The sequence below is a fragment of the Falco naumanni genome, chromosome 8 (genome assembly GCF_017639655.2).
Source record: "Falco naumanni isolate bFalNau1 chromosome 8, bFalNau1.pat, whole genome shotgun sequence".
Taxonomy (NCBI): Eukaryota; Metazoa; Chordata; class Aves; order Falconiformes; family Falconidae; genus Falco; species Falco naumanni.
Window position 1 is genome coordinate 1,435,084 of NC_054061.1, and position 23,122 is coordinate 1,458,205.

General features: G+C 42.8%; 1 protein-coding gene across 1 annotated transcript in view; it reads right to left on the reverse strand.

The window, feature by feature from the left end:
- Nucleotides 1-23,122, reverse strand: part of JAKMIP2 (janus kinase and microtubule interacting protein 2) — a 62,527-nt gene that overhangs the window by 25,127 nt on the left and 14,278 nt on the right. The window contains exons 2-6 of the mRNA XM_040604657.1: nt 10,636-10,905; nt 6,741-7,238; nt 4,562-4,771; nt 3,572-3,670; nt 1,505-1,651 (exon numbers count right to left, since the gene is read on the reverse strand). Of these exons, the coding sequence (XP_040460591.1) occupies nt 1,505-1,651; nt 3,572-3,670; nt 4,562-4,771; nt 6,741-7,238; nt 10,636-10,764 (1,083 nt within the window). The 5' untranslated portion in view covers nt 10,765-10,905. The remainder of the gene's footprint in view (nt 1-1,504; nt 1,652-3,571; nt 3,671-4,561; nt 4,772-6,740; nt 7,239-10,635; nt 10,906-23,122) is intronic.

Sequence of the window (23,122 nt, forward strand, 5' to 3'; positions counted from 1 at the left end):
GCATACAACCTCTACAGCAGCACTTAAAGGTCATATACCATAGCTCTTCCTTTGCCATGCACCAAGATGCCTCAACACATGGCAAATACAGTAGAACTCCCTATCTTTCCAGTGGGTATGCAAATAGTATCTACACCCATGACCCCATGCCCTTACTGATACCCATCGTATCACCACATACAGTGAGGAAATGGACATGCTTTAATCATGTGAAATACATGCATCCGGTCAGAACAGGAGGAAAGGCAAAAGATGTGGTACCAGATCTATTTTAACTGGAAGTCCACATCCCGCCTGCTCCTGGGCATATGTGGGAGAAAAGACGACTACAGCCCGTAAGAATCACTCTAGCCACCCACATCTTGCTAACTTCCATAATCTGGGCATTTACAGAGTAAAGAGCAGATGTCAGGGACCTAAGATGTGCTATGCCTGCATATATTCACCAGTGGTGCTGCTCACTGATGCCTAATGCATGCAGATCCAAAGTCCCTTCTCTTTGCTGTGGGAGAGCCCAGGGGGCTGTGATCTGTACTACCACAGCTGTGGAAGAAGAATTCTGACCCGTGACACCCACAGTAAGTTTATTGGTCTTCTGGGCATGGGTGAATTGCAGAGTCTTAAAGTGGATTAACCTTGTAACACTAAAGCCTTTTTTCTTTAAGACAAAAAAGTGAATCTGACCATCTCATCCTCACTGGCAGGAAAGCTGCGTTCATTGCAGAACAGTCAGCCTGCTCAAGATGAGAACAGTGGCTACTGCAATCCAGAGACAAGGCATGCAAACACACTTAGCACAGGAAGTCATCTCAGCCTGCCAGCTTACGTCAGAACTTCCGCCTCCTTTTTCTATTAATGCCAAAGCAACAACAGTGCCTGCATAGGGATTGCATTCTGACTGATACTCAGGACAATTCCATTTGAAGGATACACTGGCATAACTGCTTTGACCCTGCTTCATGAAAGTGATAACCCTAGCCAAACTTGTAACACCATCACTCTCCCTGTCCCATATCCATCTACCATGCATATGCTTTATGGAAAGATTGTACATGCTCAGTGCCAGAACAGAATGTTACTTTGCCATCATCAGCTCTAAAAAGAACAGGTACATTCAAAGACAAACACCATGCTGGCTGAAAACATCACTCTTAAGCTTCCTTTTTGAGTTCCAGATGCAAAACAGCACGGTGGGATATGACTGAATGATTCGACTTTTTTTTCCTTTTTCTTTTTTAAAAATTTGAAACTCAATATTCTAATTTTTGGGGATTGTTAATTATGCATTCACTTAAATATATTGCACACGTATGCATAATACACAATGCTACAGTATGCAAGTCCAGTATATACAGACTTAAGCACGGTTATATCTTATCAATAGTATTACACACTATATACAACATGTTTTCTCTATGTATATATATGCATACACTATGCAGATGTGGCCACCGTAACAGACATAGATCATACAGTGATCCTCATTTTGCTCTTAAGTACCAACCATTTCTATATTTTCTTTAGTGACTGCTTTCAGTTTATCTTCCATGCGCTGCAAAGACTGCATAAGTTCATCATTTCTCTTCGTGAGGCACTTGTTCTTTTCCAGAAGAGGTTTACACTGTTTCTCAGCTTCTCGGACACGCTTCAACTGGGTTGATAATAACAATTAATGATTGTAAATTATCCAAATAAAAGGTATATTTTCCTCCCTCCTTTCTTAAAAGTACTTTCGTTAGTTCCCTGTTGGACTACTGTCCAAGTAAAATGCCAAAGTGATCTAATGGAACTGATGCTTACAGCTTCCATAACTAGTTTTACCTGTAAATCTCAAAGCACAATTCTGCATATCTGTTTCCAAAAGACGGCTTTATCTATAGGAAAATTCAGACATACAGATAAAGCAACCTTTATCTTTTTTTTTTTTTTTGGCAGTTTACCTGCAAGAAACTCACTGATTTTCTCATTGAAAGACAGATTTGCAAAGGTACCTACTCAGTCTGGATCACAGCAATACCAACATAGTTTTAAGTGTGGTTCTTAATGCCCCCCAGTGAAATACTTGTGCACATGCACAAGCACAATGAACTTTGGTTTAAAAAAACAAATTACATAACATTTAAACAACAGATCCCGTAAGATAGGAAGGTATCTTAGGGCATGCTTGGAAGTTCCAGTATTGGTACAACTAGAGTTTTAACCAAGATCTCTTCCTCTGAAAAATTAGTTCCAAGCAGTAATACTGAGCGTTTTATTGATATTTCTTTTTCTAAGAGCGCCCAAGGAAGATGGCATGTGGCTGTGGAAAGACATCATCTTTGTGTCCAGATCATCTCTCAAAGGCACTGTCCCAGTTCTCTATTACTGTTTGTCACTGGGAGGTTGCAGTTCTGCTGAGGAAAAGACCAAGAGTTTTCTGTAGCTATTAAGCACAGTTAACCACATCTGCTTACATCATCGTAGCATCTCACATTAAACTAACCCCAATGATTTTGTCTGAAGCAGGTAAGCAAGTACTGGGAGACCCCTCCTGCTAACAGAAAAAGGGGGAGCAGCTAGGAAGCAGTTACATCTTTGACCAGCACAGCTGTGGGCAAAACAGCCATCTGTTCTACCCTAAGAATGAAGTTATCTGTTGCTAGTCTGAATGTTTCTTAAAGTGTATGGTATTTCCAGCAGTACTTCTGGTCACATTTAACAAAATGTGTTCACTGTAGTCACATTGTGCAAGATACAGCTTAGAAGCCTTTTAAAATCATTTTTTTTCCTTGTGAAAAAATAGGCTGAATATTTAATGACAAGCAACAGGTAATCAAGCTGACTCAGACTCCAAGCTATTCAGTATCACAGAAATTTGGGGATTGAGAGCTTTTCATAACTGAAAAGAGACACATGAATATATCTCTAATTTGCAATCTTGATATGACATTATTTTGCAAATATTACATTAAGAACATTGAGGAGATTGAAGCCAGCTAAAGTGATACGAAAGGAGTGCATTAGGACTCCTAGCTCAGGATAAAAAAAGTAAATTAAAAAAAAAGTAATCAAGAGCTGAATTTCAGCACCGTCATCTTTAATCACAGACGTAGAAACATGGACAAGTTAAAAAGCCAGGGTGCTGACTTCAACACACAGGTACCACCACCTAGGAGTAAATCAGATGAAGGGATCAATTCACCATTGCCCATCCTCCCTCGATCCAATACTTAACTGTTCTCAACCCGGTCAAATACTGGGCTACAGACATTATTTAATTTACAAGGTAAGTCTCACCATACACTGTTGTATACTCAAAAGGTCAAGGAGGGAACATAAGCGTTCATAATACAAACCTACAAGCCTCTCTCCTCAACTTTCATTATGATTTTATACCACATAACTTCAGTGAAATTACTGTTTAGTTCTAGGATTAAGAAAAAAAAAATAAATCACCCTCAGCCTCCTGAGTGACTAGACTGAGAGATGGAAAAGGCATATTCATCACTGGCTATCATCCTTGGATCCTCCCCTCTTTGCCTTTCCCTGTGGCTACCGACCTCCTCTGTCTGATAGTGCAAAGCTCACACACCAGTTCGTTTCGTTCATCAACAAGCAACGTGTTCCTGTCTTCCAGCTTCCGGATTGTGGCATTCAGCTCTGCTATCCTCTTCTGGTTTCTGCGCAAGTCCTGTTCATTGGCAACAACATAATACAGTCACTGATTTTTTTTCAAAATACATGCTTGGGAAAAAGAATCCTCAAAAACCACACACTGGTCAACTTAAGCTGTCATCAAGAAATTATATTTATGGATTTTTACAGCATTGAACACACTGGCAAAAATACACATATTTTTGGAAGAATGTATCTGGTTTGGGGGATAATTTAATGGAAAATTTTTACCTCCTTAAAAAAATAAAGAGAAAATAACCAAACAGATATCAATAATTTTTTTTTATGATGGGGAAGAAAAAGCAAAAAGCTAAAAATTCTAATTTTTATTGCCTTTTCCTATACACCTGCTGAGCTGCTATGTCAGGTGAAAAAGTAAGGACATTCCTTTCAGTATCAATTGCATTTACTTTTTTATTCCTCATTTGTATATGTGTATATACATGTATATATACACATCTGTGGTGCAAACATATATTCAGTCACAGAACCAGTGAGTTGCATGCTTTGTGAATGACAGCAAGGGCTGTATATGTGGAGAATAAGACAGAGAAAGAGGAGGACCTCCTAAAAGTCTCCTGGATGGCACCCCCACCCCTTCTCCCTGCCCATCTTCCCAATTCTATCTGTTTTTGAGCATGTATGCTAACCAGGTAGTTATGATCATGGAACAATTCTTTCAAATGGGCACTAATTATTTAAGATGTTTTGTATCTGTAAAAAGAGCAACTGAGGGAACAGCCTTACAAAGCTTTGTTGTCCCACTAGCACTCTCTCTGAAGAATCTATAGACACAACAACTCTGTAGCGACTAAGAGTGGGAATGTTTTCCCAGGGCCTGAAAAAATCTGAGCACAAGAAACACAGCCATGTTTCTGTTTTGCAGGGGCCAGTAAAACCTGCGTACAGGGCTGCTGCAGTGCTCTGAACCATCTCCGGCCCTTCCTGGGATCTCTCTCTTGGGACTGCTCATGTTACACTCTGCCTCCTTCACCAAGAAGAGCTGTTCATCCAGAGCTTCCTTCTGCAGCTGCAGCTTCTGCACATAGCCTGTCTGCGTCTCCAGCTCTTTCTCCAAGGAGAAGATGATCCTGTCTTTAGCCTTGATCTCATCCATCTGAATAAGAGAAACACCAGAACGATATTACTGGGTAAAGGCAACAGCATTCTTCAATCTAGCAGTATATAATTTACTTAATAGCAGTGTTCACCACTTAAATCTGCTATATCATACTGCATCAGGCTTGTAAAACAACACACTTTGAGGTTTCAGCCATAACCGTACATTGGCACAGCAGCAGATTCACCAGCCTCACACAGAGTAAAGCCCAGGAACTGAGCATGATACGACGTGTTAACAAAAAGTTGGATGAAGAGTTCAGGCTTTCACTTGGATTTTGGTCAGTTATTTATACTAGTAAAAAATAAGTACAGACCGACAAACTCAAAAAAGTTTAGACTAGCTCCTGCTCATGTAAACAGAGCTACATTAGCTGAGGCAGTAGAAGTTATGGTCCCATTCTCACAAACAAAAGACCTGTGCAGACCCAGTATTTCTTAAAGCTGATTGTCATGTTATTAATCTTCTGCTGAGTGCAACTCAAGGCTATCCATTTTATTGTTACTTCATTTCTGCCTAATAGCCCAGGGCTATCCAATACAAAAAGTCTAATTTCACCTCATAGCAACTTTTTAGAACAATGGCTTATAGGAAAATTTGAGATTAAAACTTTAGAATAAGATTAGCCCATGCAAGCCTTGCAACCATAAAAGTTGATACAAAACCACTAACATCATTGAGCTCAAGAAAATTTGGTGAACCAGAACTTGCAAATGCTCGAGCGAAATAAAGCTGCTGTTGTCTGGAAATTGCATGAATTGTTCCCTGAAAGAAAAAAAATGCTATCTATGCTAAATTTTGCCTGAAGCTGCCAAAGATACTTTCTGGTCTTGCAGCTTTCTAGGCTTGCTGAAATCCTACCCAAAGTATTTTTCAATGACCAGGGCTAAATTCTGATGTCCATTAACTAGATGTCACTCTGAGGTAATTTCCTCCACTCTGATAGCAATACAATGGAGGTGGAAACTATTTGTCTAAGTCAGATAAAAGTAATTCTGGACTTGTTCAAGGTTCTTATGCAAGTAAATAGCCTTCAAAAAGCTTTTCATCAGCTGCTAAAGACAAAATCACACAATACATAGGTGGAACCTGAGTTGATCTTAATGTTACTAAATGGCTCAGTTTTATCCTGAATTTCACTATAGCTTCTTTTTATATTAAAACTCTAAAAACGGATCCTCAATTTCAGATGAGAAAAAAAGAAAAGTAACTTGTCCTCATGGTTAGAAGGGTCAAAATTCAGAATACAGATATGAAAAATCCCCCACTATTAGTCTGTACTACATTACTGAACATTTTGGCAACATACGAACATACCTCCAGTACACGGACTTTGAATTGGGGGTGAGGGGGGAATCAAGGCGGGGGGGAGAATATCTTTCTGGACAGTTTAAATTACCATTTCTTTTACTTAAGTGTCAAATCTTGAATCCCAGTTTTCAAGCCAAACTGTCCAACACTGCATGCAGGTCCAGCTCCCCAGATGATAGGGAAACATGGCAACTTGCACCATTGCTGATGTGGGCCTCATGTTGCTCATTTTCCCCAGTAATTACTGAATTCAGCTATTTGCCAAGACCAAAACAAAAGACATCTCCCCTTCTGCCATGGTTTAATGTGTTCAAGATACCATCACAAGGGCTACAGAAACTAGCAAACTGCAAGTGCAGATGCAAACGCTTTTTCTAACACTTTGCACTGCACATGTATTAGCATCTCAGCAAGCCAAATCCTCATGGACTAGGCCCATCACTCTCTTACTTTAAGGTGTTAGCTACCATCACGGTGGTTGCTCTAGCTGACTCACCATGATCTACTTACTGCTGAGGAATGACAGTGAGAAGTTTGTAATACTTTTGCAAACTAAGGTGCATTGCAATGTTCTGTTATTCAGAAAAAGTTAAGAGGCACAAGAGGCAAACTCACTACAGCCTAAGAGAACACATGAATTGTTTCAGTTACTGACCAGGCGACGAATATCCCTTTCGCTCTCCCATTTGATCTTGGAAATGGCTTCCTGGTGCGACTGATGCTCACTCCGAAGATCCCCTGCCTTGATCTTATCAGCTTGGATCATATTGTTAAGGGCCTCATCTACCTGCTTTTTGGCAGACTTCAGTTCAGTAATTTCCTGCAGAAGCTTAAGGCGCTCCGAGTCAAACTGTTTTCTGGCCTCTTCACGAGCCTCAATAGTCAGCGCTGTCCTTACTTTATCACTGCTCCCATCCCGCAGCGCGCACAGCGCTGACTTGAGGCGCTGGATTTCGCTGTCTCGGACTTTGACCATCCGCGTCATCTCCTGCTCGTGCTGTTTGATGAGGTTCTCCCTCACAGCCTGCAGCTCCTTCATTTTCTCCTCATGGAGTTTGGCTTTTAGCTCCGTGATCTGCACAGTCTGCTTGCGCTGCTCCACCTCACGGATACGCTTAGTTTCTTGAGTCTTCTCTCTTTCAAGTTTAGCAACCTACATCGAGATAAAATGAAAGTCACCTGCTACCAACATGTTATCAAAACAAGCCCACCCAGACACAGAGCCATGCCAAACGGAGGAAGACCTTGCTGCAGACCCTAACCAATCCTCCACCCTCCTACATCAAAATATGGGCCAACTCCTAGAGCACTGACCTAGATTTTACACTGTCTTTACTCAAGCCAAAACAAGCCTTCTCCAGGTGTCTTGCCTCATGCAGTGACACTACATGTACTTCCAATAGTTCCTTAGGAAATAAGACTCCATGATATGCGTGCATTTGCCTAACAACTTTTTAACTCATCAGTCAAATTCACCAGAAAATTAGAGGGCTCAGAAACAGCAAGGTTCCTACAACTTTCATGACCATGGACAGTCAATCAGATGAGAGAGAAGTGCTTGCCTCTGTATGATCCCAACAGGGGTAAGGTGCAAGTGTGAAAGTCCAGGAAACATTCCATCTTTTACAGATGTTCTTATCCATACAGAGAGCTTTATTAGGCATCTGTAGTCACTTCTTAGACACATATCTACAGAAAAGCATGCTTCATTGTTTATTATGCTTATGGAACAGCTAGCTTTACTTGAAATACGCCCTTTGCTACTCTTCATTAATGACAATTTTTAAAAGTTCTTTGTCCATAGCTTTGGAGTCAAAGTCACAGAGCAACCAACCAGTCCTCAGTACTGAATCTCTAGGTGTAGCTTCATACCTCTGAGCAATTCCACAAAAGAAACCTACGCCAAAGAAAAGTAATGGATAAAGAATGATGTCAGTTCAAATCAAACTCGGGTTTGTCATTTACAGTGAAAAAGAATGTGGTTTCAAAGATTGTATGAACTTCCTTGTTAATTCCTTTTTAAATAAAGACCAAAAAGAACAAAGAAGAGTGAGCAAACCTTTCAGAAAGAAAAAACAGTGGAAAACCCATTCAATATGAATAAGCATATAGTAGGCCACCTGAAAGCCCTCCAAGAAACACTGGTGGTTTAGCCTGCAGGCCTACTAGATTACTTAAGAGAAGATTTAGCTAAGGTAGGAAGTGCTTTCAGCTATTTGCAGAGCTGATTGACTTTTGGGTTTTTTCTCCCACGCTATCTCCATCTTATTTCAGATACACCTTTCCCAAAATAAGCCACTAGAAGAGTTTGAAAGCATAGTTTTCAGTTTCAATCACCAAAGTCATCCTGACAAGTAACAGACTCTACAAATGAGAGGAATCTTCCTCAGAAGGCTCCTTGGAAAACAAATCTGAAAGATTTTCCTAGAACTCCCTTCACAGGGCTCTGTGAAGGCCCCTTTCCAGTGTTACTCGAGCACATAAAATATATTTCAGATAAACTTGTTTTGATTTTGTTTTCAAGACTTTTCTACTCTTGTAACTCTCATTATTTTGGACCATCCCTGAACAGATGTCTAGTAACAAAATCTGCACTGGCAGCTTCCATATTGGAATTCCATAGCTGCAGTGATAATAAAAGCAGCAAGACTCAGAACGTAGTGGAAAGCATTACAGAAACTCCCTGGGCCACCAGTTTTCTGGCAGCCAGCCTGTGGCTCCTTAAGAGAATAACTTAGCCTTGCCTATGTGCACCACATGAAAGCCAAAGCCTGCAAGGCAAATGAAAGAATCAAAAACCATTTTTGCCTTCAAGACTGTCATTGACCATTTGACAAAGAAAAGGATGCAGAATGAGTTTGAAAGACTGACGATATCCGCTTTGTTGCCATTTTCAAATCTTGTCCATTTTAAAAGGCTGCAAAATAACAGCTATAAATCTGACTGGTAGGTGAAGGGAGAACGCCCCCAGAGATTCTTAGAACATCAGGTAACACAGAACTGGCTATTCTTGCTTTCATTTAGCTTCTCCTAAACTATAGAAACCAACTTCCGCTATACTGGCTAACACGTGTCAGAGATTACCAGTATGATTAACCTTGATATATTGGCATGAACATCTGTTCCTAAAAGAAATAAATTATCAAAAAGACCTTACAGGCTGAAGGATTTGTGGTTATTCAGGTTTGGAAGCTAGAGGCAAGTCATTCTGGGTTTATTTGCCCAACATATACGCTTATCTGTGAAGGAATCAAAGAGGCAGGTTGATGGATTTCAATTGTATTCCATTTGGAAAAACAATATATCACTAGGCATCATCCTTTGATAATGTGGCTGCCACCAGGCTGCAGGTGGGGGATGCCCAGGTGCAGTTAGTACTGCCTCCAGTCCCCTTCATGAAAACTCACTAGGAGTAATTAAGCAGACATTTGTTATCTTTACTGCTTATAAAGAACACACTACTAAACCTGAAGACTGCCTTAATCACCACCCATGTGCAGGGAACTTTAGCACTTACCACAAAAGGGTTTATTGCACAAAAGCCATACTCTGACTATAAAACATACAGTGCTTGCCACTAGAAGCATCTCTAAATGAAGAGGGAGAAACACTGCGGAGAGCAAAAAGTACACTTCTTTGCAAAGCCACTTTGGCATCAGCTGCGGGAAAATTGGTGCCGCTTGCAAGGATTTCAACAGAATGTGGGCAGGGTATGTGCAGAGTAGGTGTAAAACAACAGCTAGTATTTTATACTTGGGTAACACCCAGCCCATTACCTTTTCACAGGTTACAAAACTAGTAGTGTAAACAGGTGATATGTGTTTCGCAAGGGTGGCCCCAGCACAGACAACATAGGAAAAGAGAGTGAAAAGTTAAGCAGAAGATGAAGGCAAGAGCTGAAGCCACAGCACACAGCCCTGAGGTGGTACCAAAGGCTTCTGAAGTATATGGGAGGCACCTCAAACCTTCACAGGTACATCTGTCCTCTGCATGCATGATACTCAGCTGGCTTTAGCCTAACTCTACACATCTGAGACTGTAACTCCAGCATACTGTTAGCACCTGAACAAGCTTTAAATAATGCATACATATGCTAGCATATACAATACAGTTTGGCTGCACTGGAGATGGATTGCAAGGGTTGACATGGATTGTCATGCTACACACTTAGGGAATACTTAACTTCAAAATAAGGGCATGTCTTGCTGAAATATCAGCCATTCAAAAAACAGCAACAGCACCCAGTTTCTAAACACCAAGTGGGCAGGATGAAACCCACTAACTGGAATATGGCCAAAGATGTTACAAAAGACATATCACTCCCATTTGAGGGCCAAAGACTTCTTAATCTTGTACCTCAGTAAAAAAGAGGCTGTTCCACATAAGCAACAGGACATCCACCAAAGAAAATGTTATATGGGGAGAAATTATCATACCACTGTTCTAGGAAAGAGTTGCATTGCATATGTTAATTTCTGTGATATTATTTTTTCCATGTGTTTCCCTCTTTCAGTGCAGACACTGTTATTTAAAACCAAACCCTCACTCACCTTGGATTTCTCCTGATGCAGCTCAATTTGAATGTCTGTTAGCTTGGTCCTGAGTTCCTCGTTGGCAGCCTGTAGGGCAACGATCAGCGCCTCAGGCTTTTCGCCCTTGCTACGTCCTTTTTTTGACATGGTTTCTTATCAGCGGAAGTCCACGTGTTTAATTATTTCAAATATGTTCTGCCATCTTTTTCTGTTCCTTTCAGTGCCAGTTAGTTCAGCACCTACTGCGTGACATTCCTTAAGGTCCTGGACTCAGCTGCTTTGGAAGCCCTGCGAGAAGTAAGACATACTATTATTTGTCAGTGGACACTGCAGCATGACAGCTCACATGGTTACAGAACACAAGAGATAGCTCACTTCTCCAAACACTGCAACCTCTGTCTGAAAACCTGCAAGGGAGATCCCACACAATCAGGCTTCTGTATGCAAGTTTGGCATACTAGTGGAGATTCCACATATGTCCTTTTTCTGTTCTCAGAAGGGACACCATGCAAGGAAGATAGTTTGTTTACCATAAAGATTAGTGCTGTTAAGAGTACAGGACTGGAAAGGGCTGGCCACTTAATCCAAGACTTGTGCTCAGAGGTAACCACAAAGCAGGCACTTCAGTCTCAAGTATCTACCAACAGTATCTTCCTCTTACCCTTCCCAACCCTTGATCCCCCACAAGACCCCGTGCCAAACTCAGACTTCCCACAAGACACCTACAATCTCCCACAGGAAGAAAAGGAAAGTGCTGAAGTACTCACCAGCGTTCTGGATCTCCATAGAATCAGAGAACTAATAGCATGCAAAAGCCTGTATCAGACTAGAAAATGTCCCCTTTGCCATTTCCAAGAGAAATTAAAAAAAAAATAAAAATAAAAATCCACCAATGGTTTCCATTTTTGGGGTAAAACTCTGTCCTAAGCCAAAGTGATGCAGTAAGCTTAAACCCAAGCACATCAGCAAGGTATGCAGATCAGGAAGCCAAGGGTTTTTTCCACATCACTACGAATATGGGTATCCCTCTGTCCTGTATACCTATTAGGGGTTTGGTTGGTTTGATTTTGTGGGGTTTTTTTGGGAGGGGGACAGGTAGCATTTGTCTTGGTTACTGGCATTGACTGACAGCTTTGGATAAAGAGGTATTCTGTTGATATGGAGAAAGAGTGTGAAATGGGGACAATGGACACCGACTGTGATTGTATATGTCTGCTCAAGGAATGTGGGTACGGTGACTAGTCATGGGTGCGGTGTCTGGTCACATAGGCACACAGCTCTGAGGAGACAACTACAGTTTTTGAGGAGATGCCTGCCCCTCTTCCTCTAACAAAGGGGCTATTTTAAAAAGAATGAGAAAAGGATGAGAGACATTCCAAGGCTATCTAGAGGGAGGGAGTGCTAAGTCTCCTTGCTGGAAGATCGGATGGTCATGGATGGTCACAAGAACATGAATCACCTACAAACCTGCAAGACCACCACATTCCAGGCAAAGGACTGATAAGCTAATTAACATACGAAGCGGGGTTTAGGTAACGAATATGTATAGGTGTCAATTGAATATTCATTTGTTTTATTGTATAAATGTGAGATGGTTCGTCACTTCGGGCATGCACACTTGTGGAGGAGCGATCCCCCGTGCATCTGCGCGCAATAAACATACCTACTTTATAACTTTCGAGTTATAGAGTCTAATTCTGCACGTCACTGTCTACCCACAAAATAACTGTGGATTTAATAAGCTCCCTAGAAAGTTCTGTGCCCATGTGTCTCAGCACGAAACAGGAACTGAGACAGTGCCATGCTCATGTTCAGTCACACTGACATTCCTATCACATCAACAAAACCTGCAGAAATGACACATAGCCTTTGAGACAACAGCAGAATCCTCAGTAAAGAATGTCATTGTAAACTGAACAAAGCAGATTCACTTCTTGCCACACTGATCCTGCTACCCTGAAAACACTGTCCTGTATCACCCAGGGCTTCCCACGCTGCTCCCAGTTACAGTAACTCTGAAATCCTGACATTGCATTGCACATGTACAACTACAAATGAGAGCAGGATCTGATCCATATTTCCCACAGTGCCTCATATTCAATACTGGTAATAAAGGATCTAATCATGCTAGTTACACGAAGACTTTTTCACCAGGAGAGCTGAAACAATAGAGATTTCAGTACAGCTGAAACAGAGCTGAGCCTGCTGTAGGTGCAGACAATTGAGAAAGAAAATGGGCTTTAGAAAGCAGTTAATAAATATGGCTTGTTCTTGTCATGTATCATATGACACAGCACATACAGATCTGATTTAGTGCTGGCTTGGAAAACAACCAGGTCAGATGGGACAGAAATAGTCAAGAAAGCAGAAATCTTTGGCTGTCAATACCAAATGAATAATAATAATACATGAAGACTTGTTGGGTTTGAGCAACGGATGACACTTTAGCCAGATTAGGCATGCAAAGGATGGCTTTCAATAAAGAAAACAGTACATAAACAAAGCGGTAAGGATAATAGATTTGAAAAATCACAGAAGATTATCTCCTGCATAGGGGAAATGCTTCTTTGCTGTGTTGTTTATGATCCTCAACCACCCTGAAAGCAGAAAGCACTTTCAGATGCTCCTCCAGCCCAGAGGCCTCTTCAGCAGACAGCACGAGAGACTGTGAGTACACGTGGCAGCTCCTGCTGGCTGAGGCTGCCCCCACAACGGGCACGTTTCAATAACTGCTGCCACACAACACCAAGGGCAGTCCTACAGTCGCAGGCACCACACCACGTCATGCAATGAGCTGCTGGCAGGTCTGCCTCCCAGAGACTAGCAGCAGTTCATACCAGATGAATGTTTCCATGCAGGAATAAGATACCTTGTAAGTTTACGCTTGACAGAATAAAGACATGTAATTACAGATACCATCACCCTGCAGATGGAACGCTGCCGTGCTACCCAGTCACTGCGTATGGACAGTACAGACTGGAACAGCAGCAAAAAAGCTCAAGTCAAACAGCAACAGTGCATACACACTTCAGTTCGGAAAAGAACACAATAAAGAGAAAATCCAGAATGAGGTGCAAAACCCACAATCTCAGTCTTCTACAAAAGGGTAATTTACTCTCTAACAGCTAATCAAACAGGCTTTGATATTTTTTTCTCTGCAGATGTAAAACACAAGTTTAGCATTTGTAGAGAAAGCCATTCTAGAGGCAACGGTGACATGCTACAGGCTGAGATAACAGAAACTTCTACTAATGTACCAGGGCCACACAGCCCAAATGTGGCTTGGATGGTGTTTACTGGGGAGCTCTTGTGATCACTTCTGCTGCCTCCTTCTAGGCGTGGAGTCAGCAGACACAGCTCTAGTGCTGCCAGGCTTTTCCAGTTTTCCCTGAGAGAAATTTAGAAAGGTAATCAATTAGAGATGGATTAGGGGGGAAAATATCCACTGAAAAAAGAAAAAGAAACTGACGCAAAATTTGTTACCTGCAAGATGGTCTCCAAGAGACATTCCTGACAGTGGAAAATGCTTTAATAAAAACAGAGAAGTGTTTCAGAGCCTAAGACAGCCAGTACTACAGAGGAAAAAAGAACTGAGAGGGACCTAACTGGTCACTTCCATCTTGCAGTCCTGTTCTTTGATTAATGAAATCAAGTAACTACCTCCCAGGATGTCAGAGTGATGCTATTAGGCCTACAATACATTAACAGAGCTGAGGTTACAGCAGGTACAACATACATATGAAGCTACACTGGAACAGGCTTCCTGGAGAGGCGGTCGATGCCCCGTGCCTATCAGCGTTTAAAAGTCATTTGGACAATGCCCTCAGCACGCTTTAGCTTTTGGCCAGCCATGATGGGTCAGCAGTTGGACTAGGTGATTGTTGGAAGGGACCTACAACTGAAATATTCTGTTTTAACAGACCAGATCAACCTTACAAATTTAGTCTATTGATCTGGCTAAGTATCCCATTGAAGACACGGGGAGATCCATAATTGCGAAGCTATGTTATTACTCTATGCGGAGCAGCTCTAAATAGGTAAAGGTCAGTCAAAAAATGTACCCCAAAACTGCTTTTTCACTGAAACTTCCATTTGAGTAAATTAATATTTTTGGCAAGAATTATCTTCTTTCTGTGGAATTATTTTTCCCTGAAAGAGCACTACAATATTCAGATGCCTACAATTGTATCTTTTCACTTGTCAGGGCGGCCTACCATTCTTTCAGAGGGAAGGGCCCAATGAGTTTGTCAGTTCTCCATCATACTGCTTTTAATGCATAAAGCTTGAATTCTATGCCAAAGCATTTCTAAATATCTGCTTTACCAGTGCTGGCTCACAGACCTTCGCAGACTGCACTGAGGGAATAGCCCTTCATAAAAATCCCTGGTATCTTGCAATACCACACACTCCGCACAGGGTGCTAATTATATTACTGAAGAGCGCTGCCCCTGCAGTCTGCTGTGGTAATCTAGGCAAGTTAGGAGGCTAATTTCACTGACTGCCCTGTCCTTGCTACACTGAGCACTCTCAGTTCCAAAGGAGGTAAGGCAGCCAACAAGATGTACTGGTTCTCAGCAGTACATATTACCAAATCTTTGATTTGAAGAAGAAACAGGTTAGTTCCTTAGATAAATTCCCTTGTTTTCAATGGGACACAGCCTTCAGTATATAGACCTCTATGAAGTACACAGGGCACTGTGTGGACACCATTAGATACATCAACTCAACAAAATTACATCACCATAGTATTCCCAGATTGTGGGAATAACATGACCCTAATAACTGTTTCAAAACCTGGTAGTCTATTTGGCAATGCAACTATTCAGGGATTGCAAGAAGCATCTGTCAGATGTCTCTAAGCAAAAAGACTGGCAGAATTATTTACGATGAATGACTGCCAAGTACAATAGCAGCTGGAGTGTCTCCTATCAGCTTTGCCCTCTACCAGCATGTGTCAGTATAATCTGTAGGAATTATTGTTGGAGCCCTTGGAGCCATGAAGACCTCTGGTTATGCAAAAGAGGGCTTAAAAAAAAAATTAAGAAATCCTATGTACAAATTTCCATCCAAGATGGCAGGATAAAACCCATTCCTAAAACATAATAAATTCAGTCAGGAGCTCATCAGGAAAGATTCCATTTTGCCCCTCAGAAAATCCACCCAGTAAATTCTGAAGTAACAGCTGCACACATTTCTTTTGTGACGCATCTTGAATGAGAATCTAAATGAAGTAATGAATAATTTGCCACCTTTTTTTTATGAGAAACAGCAACACATTGCTACAGGCTGTGAAGCGTTTATCAGCAAGAGATATTGGCTACACTTGAACTTAATTGGAATTGGTACAGCATGAAACAGCACATTTGAACCGCAAGGTTTGCTTGTTGGTTGGTTTGGGGTTTTGTTGTGGAGTTGTTTGGTTTAAGATCAGTTCAAGCTTAGCTGCATGATATAAGCAGGGAGAAAAAGTATTCACACTTCCAGAGGTCTGAAGCAAATATTAATCTCATAGTTGGGACTTTGAATGTGTGGATACCAGTGTACTGCTTCCCATGGCAGAACAAGCCATTAAAAAAAAAGGAAAAAAAAAAAAAGTCTCAAAGAAAGCACTCCATAATCTTTAAGACTGAATGTAAACAGGCAAGTACAACTAGTGGGATAAGCAATCCCACTAGAAGCGTTTTTCTACCTAGTCTCTTTAATCTTGCATTTTCCTTCCTACAAATCTCACCCATTCCTATTACTATTCTTTTGGCTTACATGCTTTTAAAATTATTTTTCTCCTTTATTTGCTGTTTGCTCTCTAGTCCTTTCTTTTCCATGGCAGTCTAGGTTACGTTCTTGTTAATACCTGGGTTTGGTAATATGCTAGCAAAAGCACAGAGGAAAACTATACCTATGCATACTCCCAGATAACACTATTAGCCTTTACCTGAAGTGGCCAGGGGATCTACTCTGAACATTGCTTCTACTGATAATCTATGGTTAGTCCATTTTACTTTCTTTCTTTGCTAGTCATTGGTCACTTTGTTTTCTCTAAGACAATTAACAGCTTATTTACAAAAACAGGCTTTGCATATTATAAAAGTGCCTTTACAAGGGACACCTAGGGATAGAAACACCTCAGAAAGAAGAAATGAGCAATTTGCCACCACAGCCTCTACCCTACTGAATCAGTGTTCTGAGCCCTCAGGCTGGTGCAGATACAAGCATTTCAAAGCCCTGTGCCCCTGCTCCAGGGATGTTTGGGATCATAGAAGCATCAGGGTTAGAAGGGACCTTGGAGATCATCTAGTCCAAACCCCTGTTAAAGCAGGTCCCCCTAGAGCAGGCTGAGCAGAATTGCATCCAAGTGGGTTTTTTATGTCTCCAGAGCAGGAAATTCCAGAACCTCTCTGGGAAGCCAGAGATCTGACCCCAGACTTGCCTCTGCAAGTCTGAGCAGGACCTGGATATACCCCAGGCTGCTTCCCCCAAGGTCACACGGAAAGGTTAGCATGATCCTAGGCTAAACAGTCTTCAGCCTCTGAGACGGTGAGGCCAACCAGGACAGATTAGTAGGGCAGGATTCATCTGTAACATAGGTTTCCTACCTGGGCTTGTCCCCTGAAGCTGCCTTTGCAGTCAGTTCAGAGACATGCTTGCTTGTTCACATTAGGATAAGGTTAAGTCATACCCCTCTCATCTAAAAGGATCCAGGACAAAAGAATCCCACTGAAGATATCTGAAAGTCTGGGGCAGGGTGGAGTTTAGCAGCCTGTATGAAAGCCTTCCCACCATATTTTTCAAGGCTAGAAGCTCATGCATACTGCACTCAGACACGTTTCACTGGATACCCTTATTAGCATAAGCACCAGGAAGGCTCAGCCCCAAGCAGAAGCGCTGAACAAGTCTTACATCCAAGGCAGTCCAGAGGTGAATGCAGGGGAAGTGCTCCGCGTTTGCATTGTGGTTCTATAGTTATGTGAAAGATGCTTTCTAAAAAAATTATCAGCAGAAAGCCCTCTTGCTGCCTGCCTTCCCTGTAAATATGTAAAAATCACTATTATCATACAGAATGTTAATTTGATAAGTTGGGGTCAGACTTCTTCAAAACAATGTGTCTTTAGGGAAAGCCTTTGTCATGAGAGCTGAAGGTTCAAAATTGACTCTTTTCTCTGTTTTGGTTTGCAATGCATGAGGCAAGTTGCAGAAAATGCCTTCCCAGTCTCACTGGAATAACAGCCTAAGCACAAGAGAAACAATACACTCTTTGCAGGGGAAGTTCAGCTGAGTATGAAGAGGCTCAAGCACGTACCAATCAAACAGCCATAGGCATGCTCCAGTTCGCACATGTGACAGGCGAGCCTGTATTTATGTTACAGGAATTGCCTGGGGCCTTGTCAGGAAAATAGCCGAGGCCATCGTTCTCTTACAGCATTGCAATAGCTCCCTGTTTGACTCTACCCACTTGTGCTAAGAATCTTAGCCATTTTATCTTGTTTTACTATAATAAAGTGCATTAGTGGAATCTAGCCAGACAATTTTTGTCTTCTGAACCATGGGTTTGCTTTTCCCATGAATTACGTACAAGATCCACTTGAAACGTGATGCCCAAATTGTGCACTGCAAAATGAAATTAACATAGGGGACAAACATACTACACATGGTGGATGTAACTCGACTGTGGGTGCAGAAGGTCAAGGTCACACACTTAGAAAATAATATGCATAAAGTGAATTTTGCTCGTGCCCCAGTAAACACACTATGTTACACATCTTTTATGTGTGGCTAGACATACAGACCTATGTTCAAGTGCATATACCTAATGACATAACTTCAGACTATGCATGCCTTTTCCACATAGTAGTTACTTGGTAGTTTGTCTATGAATTTCAAAACAGTGCCAACAGTGCAAACCTACGAAGCCTTTAAAACACAAGTCCCAAGCTCCTTCTAGCCACAGATAAGTGATCCTGGGCACGTTAGGACATACTTTACCCTCTCTTCACCTCAGGTTTAAATTGCCACATCCATGGGTGACACAGGAGGGTTTCACCTGCAAGTAGTGACTCAGAAAAACTGCACCAGCCTGACAAGCCATTAAAAAAAAAAAAGAAAAGAATTATGTTGTGCTCCCATCACTCTTGCCTACAGCTGTTGTGAAAAACAAGAGAAACAGTCCTCAAAACATGATCCCAGGGAAGCTAAAAATCAGAACAACGGGAGAACACAACCAATCCCAGTTTATTTCTCATCTCAGTTGAAAGAAACTTGCTGTTTTATTTTGGGAATTCCTTGGGAGGAAAACTTAAGTTTTTTCTTATGGGGAATCAGTTTCAAATAACAATTGGAAGAGATACCAGGCCCCCAGAAATCTGCCTGCCCCAACCACTTCTACACCCTCACATGCTCCTCTCCCTCAGTGCTCCGGGGGAGCTTGGGGGGGCGGGATGATGGGGATGACATACACAGATAATTAACAGGTAATCACATACACCCAGGCGGCATCCAGCCACGGGAGCATGGGCTCTGGCATTCAGCGTTCCCAAAACAAGACCCACGCAGCCTGCCCACGCAGCCAAGGGAAGGCAGCTATCTGGCCCACACACAGGCCTCCGGGCACCTAGGCCCCTTTGCCTTGTCTCTCTCTCAGCCATCCACCTCACTACCTTCCTTTAATCGACTCTCCAAAGTACCGGCCTGGACAGCCATGCAGTGCCCGATGACCCGTGCAGTGAGGGAGCCCTACCTTCTGCCACTGCAGCCCGAGAGGCGGCCAGCCATGGCTGTCCCCTAGGCCACCGACAGCACAGGGCTGCAGCACGTGGTTAGAAGTGACTGTGGTGAGCTTGGCCACAAGGGACAGGTTCCAAAACGTACTTACCAAAGTAACAGGTGATTTTGTCTAAAACTGCTGTCACCTCTCCAGGTGAGCATGCCGGGGCACGGAGGCTCGCAGGCCGCAGCCCTCCTGCGGCCCAGCCGGTTACACAGTGCTGAGGCGAGCTGGCTTCTTGCTGCTGTGTGCACTTCCTAGGGCACCTCCACACACACAGCCAGAGCAGAAACACGGCTTCAGCACACTCAGAAAAAGCCAGCAAATTGGAATTGATCTGGGTGATGGGGGAACAGTCGAAGGCTCTGGATGCAGGAGAGCTGGGCGAGCCCTGCAGGACGCGTTCCCCAGGCCCCTGTCTTTGCTTTGGTCACTCTGAAGTTCCTGCTCAGATCCAGGACTGTAGCAGCGCACTCCCCTGAAACCCAGCTGGAATTCTTACTGAAAGGTCAACAAGCGCAGGGTTTTACACCTACATTTAGCAAGGGCAGAGAAATCAGCTCATCCCAATGATTCTTTCATCATCTGGCCTTCGAACACATAACAGCAATGGACCCAAAAAAGAGACTAAGAATGCCTCCTCCTGCATATTTTGTGCCAAAATACTCAGTAGAATTTGGGCCCATAACTCTTTAAGCTTTGTGAAAATTCCAGCTGTAATATTTTCCTTTAAACAAATAAAATCAACAGTGGTTGAACAGATTTTTTTTCTCTTTAGTGGTGGGAAAATTGAAAGCATTTAAACTCCCATCCATCAGAGCTCGGCTTGCTCTGACAAGCAGCACCTCAGTACAACCCACTGTTCAGTATATATTTTGTTTTCCCCTCTGTGCCTGATCCAGAGAACAGAACTCTCCCAAAGCTACCATCTGTGGGAATGCACGACCAGATTTATAAAGGTAATAAAGCACCAAAACATTCACAAGGGGTTCTCAGCAGTGCCTGGGCTCTGACTTAACTCCCATCTGAAGTGGGGACACTTACCTCATGTTTTTCAAAATTACCACCAGTCTCGTCTTCACTCTTAATGGTCTAAGTAGCTTTAAAATACATAGTCAGGTCCTGCGCCCTTAGGTTTACACTTTAACATCTCAAGTTTCAGAACCTGAAACCTCCAATTCAGGTCCTAGCAATAACTAAGAGAGCATCCTCTTGTTTGGCAGCTTTTCTCCAGTCCACACCTGAGCTTTAACAGCTGATGCCTCAGTAATGAGCCAGATGCTCAAGTAACAAAAATTCATTGCTTTTGATGATCTGGTCCCATCCATCCTGCCAGCTTCTGCCCCTGGGAAGGATTATGCCTGACGCCAGCACAAACTGGGAGAGGAGTGGCTGGGGAGCAGCCCTGCAGCAAGGGACCTGGGGGTGCTGGTGGGCAGCAGCTCAAGAGGAGCCAGCAGCGAGCCCTGGCACCAAGAGGGCAAACCGCATCCCGGGGGCATCAGCCACAGCTCAGCCCGCCGGTCAGGAGGGGACTGTCCCACTGTGCCCAGCGCTGCTGCGGCCTCACTTAGAGCGCTGCCTGCGCCGCTGGGCCCCACCGTTGAGAAGGATGTGAAGGTCCTCGAATGTGTCCAGAGAGGGCAACGGAGCTGGTGACGGGCTGGAAGGCACATCCCGCCAGCAGCCGCCCAGGACTCTGGGTTTGCCTAGTGCGGAGCAGAGGCTGAGGGGCGACCCCATTGCTCTCTGCAGCTTCGAGGAGGGGACGTGGAGAGGGAGATCTCTGCTCCCTCAGATCCAGGGACAGGATGCGTGGGGACGGCTCAAAGCTGTGCCAGGGGAGGTTCAGGCTGGACAAAAGGGAACGGACACATTTCTTTACCGAGAGGGTGGTCAGACACTGCAACAGGCTTCCTGGAGAGGCAGTCGATGCCCCGCGCTTGTCAGTGTTTAAAGAGGCATTTGGACAATGCCCTTAATAACACGCTTTAGCTTTTGGTCAGCCCTGAAGCGGTCAGCAGTTGGACTAGACTATCATTATAGGTCCCTTCCAACTGAACTATTCTATTTATAATTCCAGAAAGCCTCTGAGCGTGTTGAGCTTCCAAATAATTTGTGCTTTCTAGCTACAGAATAAGGCAAGATACTGGCCACTAAATCTAAGGCACAGGCAATGCAAGATGTTAATCACAAGGATTTATTTTCAGCGTGTAGTATCTTACAATGTGCCACAGGGTGAGAAATGAGTGCCTGTATCTCTAGGAGGGTAAGATCCTAGCTTAAAAATGACACAAGGAATGGCAATATCACACCATAATATAACCACAGAAGTTTTAACATCTGGTTGTTAACCACACAAACTAAAATACTGGACATTAGGCAAACATCATCATCATCCCTGTGTTCACTTTCATTTGATAGCATTACTATTCCCACTTGCAGATGCAGACAGAGAACGTTTGGAGATCTGGTTTGCAATGTTGGAAAAGATTGGTTTATCTGTTTGGAGAAGGGCAAAGCGCTGAAAAATGAAGCCTGCAAAGACAGGGTAGTGCATACTGCAGCGACAGTGGTAAAGCTTTGTAGGAGCAACAAATCGGCACTCTGATGCTACATTCCAGGCAAGCTTTCTTGCATTATTGTCAGGCTGCACATTAATTTTCATTTTCTACTTACTCCAAGTACAAAACAAACAGATCATAATCACCTGTATTCAAAAGAAGTAGAGAGGCCTCCAAGTATAAAAGTCTGCTTAGCTCCACAAAAACCTGCATGCACCAGTGGGAGGAAGGGAAAGAAAGGAACTTCATTTCCCTGTGTTTTTAACCCAAGAGGGAATTTTGAGGCTGTTCCAGTGAACCTGACCAAACCCTCATCTGAAGGTACAGCATTTCTCGTGGCTCTTTACTCATCCCTGTTCTTCTCTGGAGTGCTACAATGACAGCATCAGGACATTATGACAGCAGCTTAATACTAAGGCTGACAGGAAAAGGTCACTTGCAAACTGTGGACCACGTTCCCTGGCACGCTGCAGCTATGGAGTGCTGTTTGCAAAACCAAAAGCAACCACAGACCTTGTTTAGCCAGAAAATCAAATGGGATTTACCGTCAGTATCACAAAGCAAAGCAGACAAAATACAGTAACATATCTCCTTTTAATGTACGGAGACTGATATGATGTACAAAATTCAAACCTGTATTTCAGAACAAAAGGTCCCGGTTCAGCAATACTATTTCAGTTCAAAACCACAGCAGCAATCTCACACACTAATGAATCCTTAGAATTAAGGCTTCCTCAGTTATTACGTAGCATAGCGACAGACAGAGGAAAAATTAAGATGTAGTCACTGCCCCAATGGTCTTAACAGCTTGTTCAAAAATCCTATTGCAATTACTGTGACGAAAGCACTTTCCAAAAGACAGAAAAACCTACCCCTTTTCTAACCCTGGGTGCTGCTGTCCACTTTGTACACCATGCACAGCATGCACCTGTGTAACAGTCATCACAGTCACTTAAGTCTGTCATTACTGCATCTCCCAGTAGGCCTCATTACAGAAGAATATGCATATAGATGTACATTTATAGCAAAAAGGAAGACTCTGCTAATTATGCAACAGCTGCCTAATGAGGGCCACCAAATACAAGAGGTATCTGAAACTGCAAAACTCAGAGAAACACTTGTGTGAAATAACTTCACAGATAAACACTGAAAAACTGTTGTACTGAGCTCTCCGTTTCCCTCC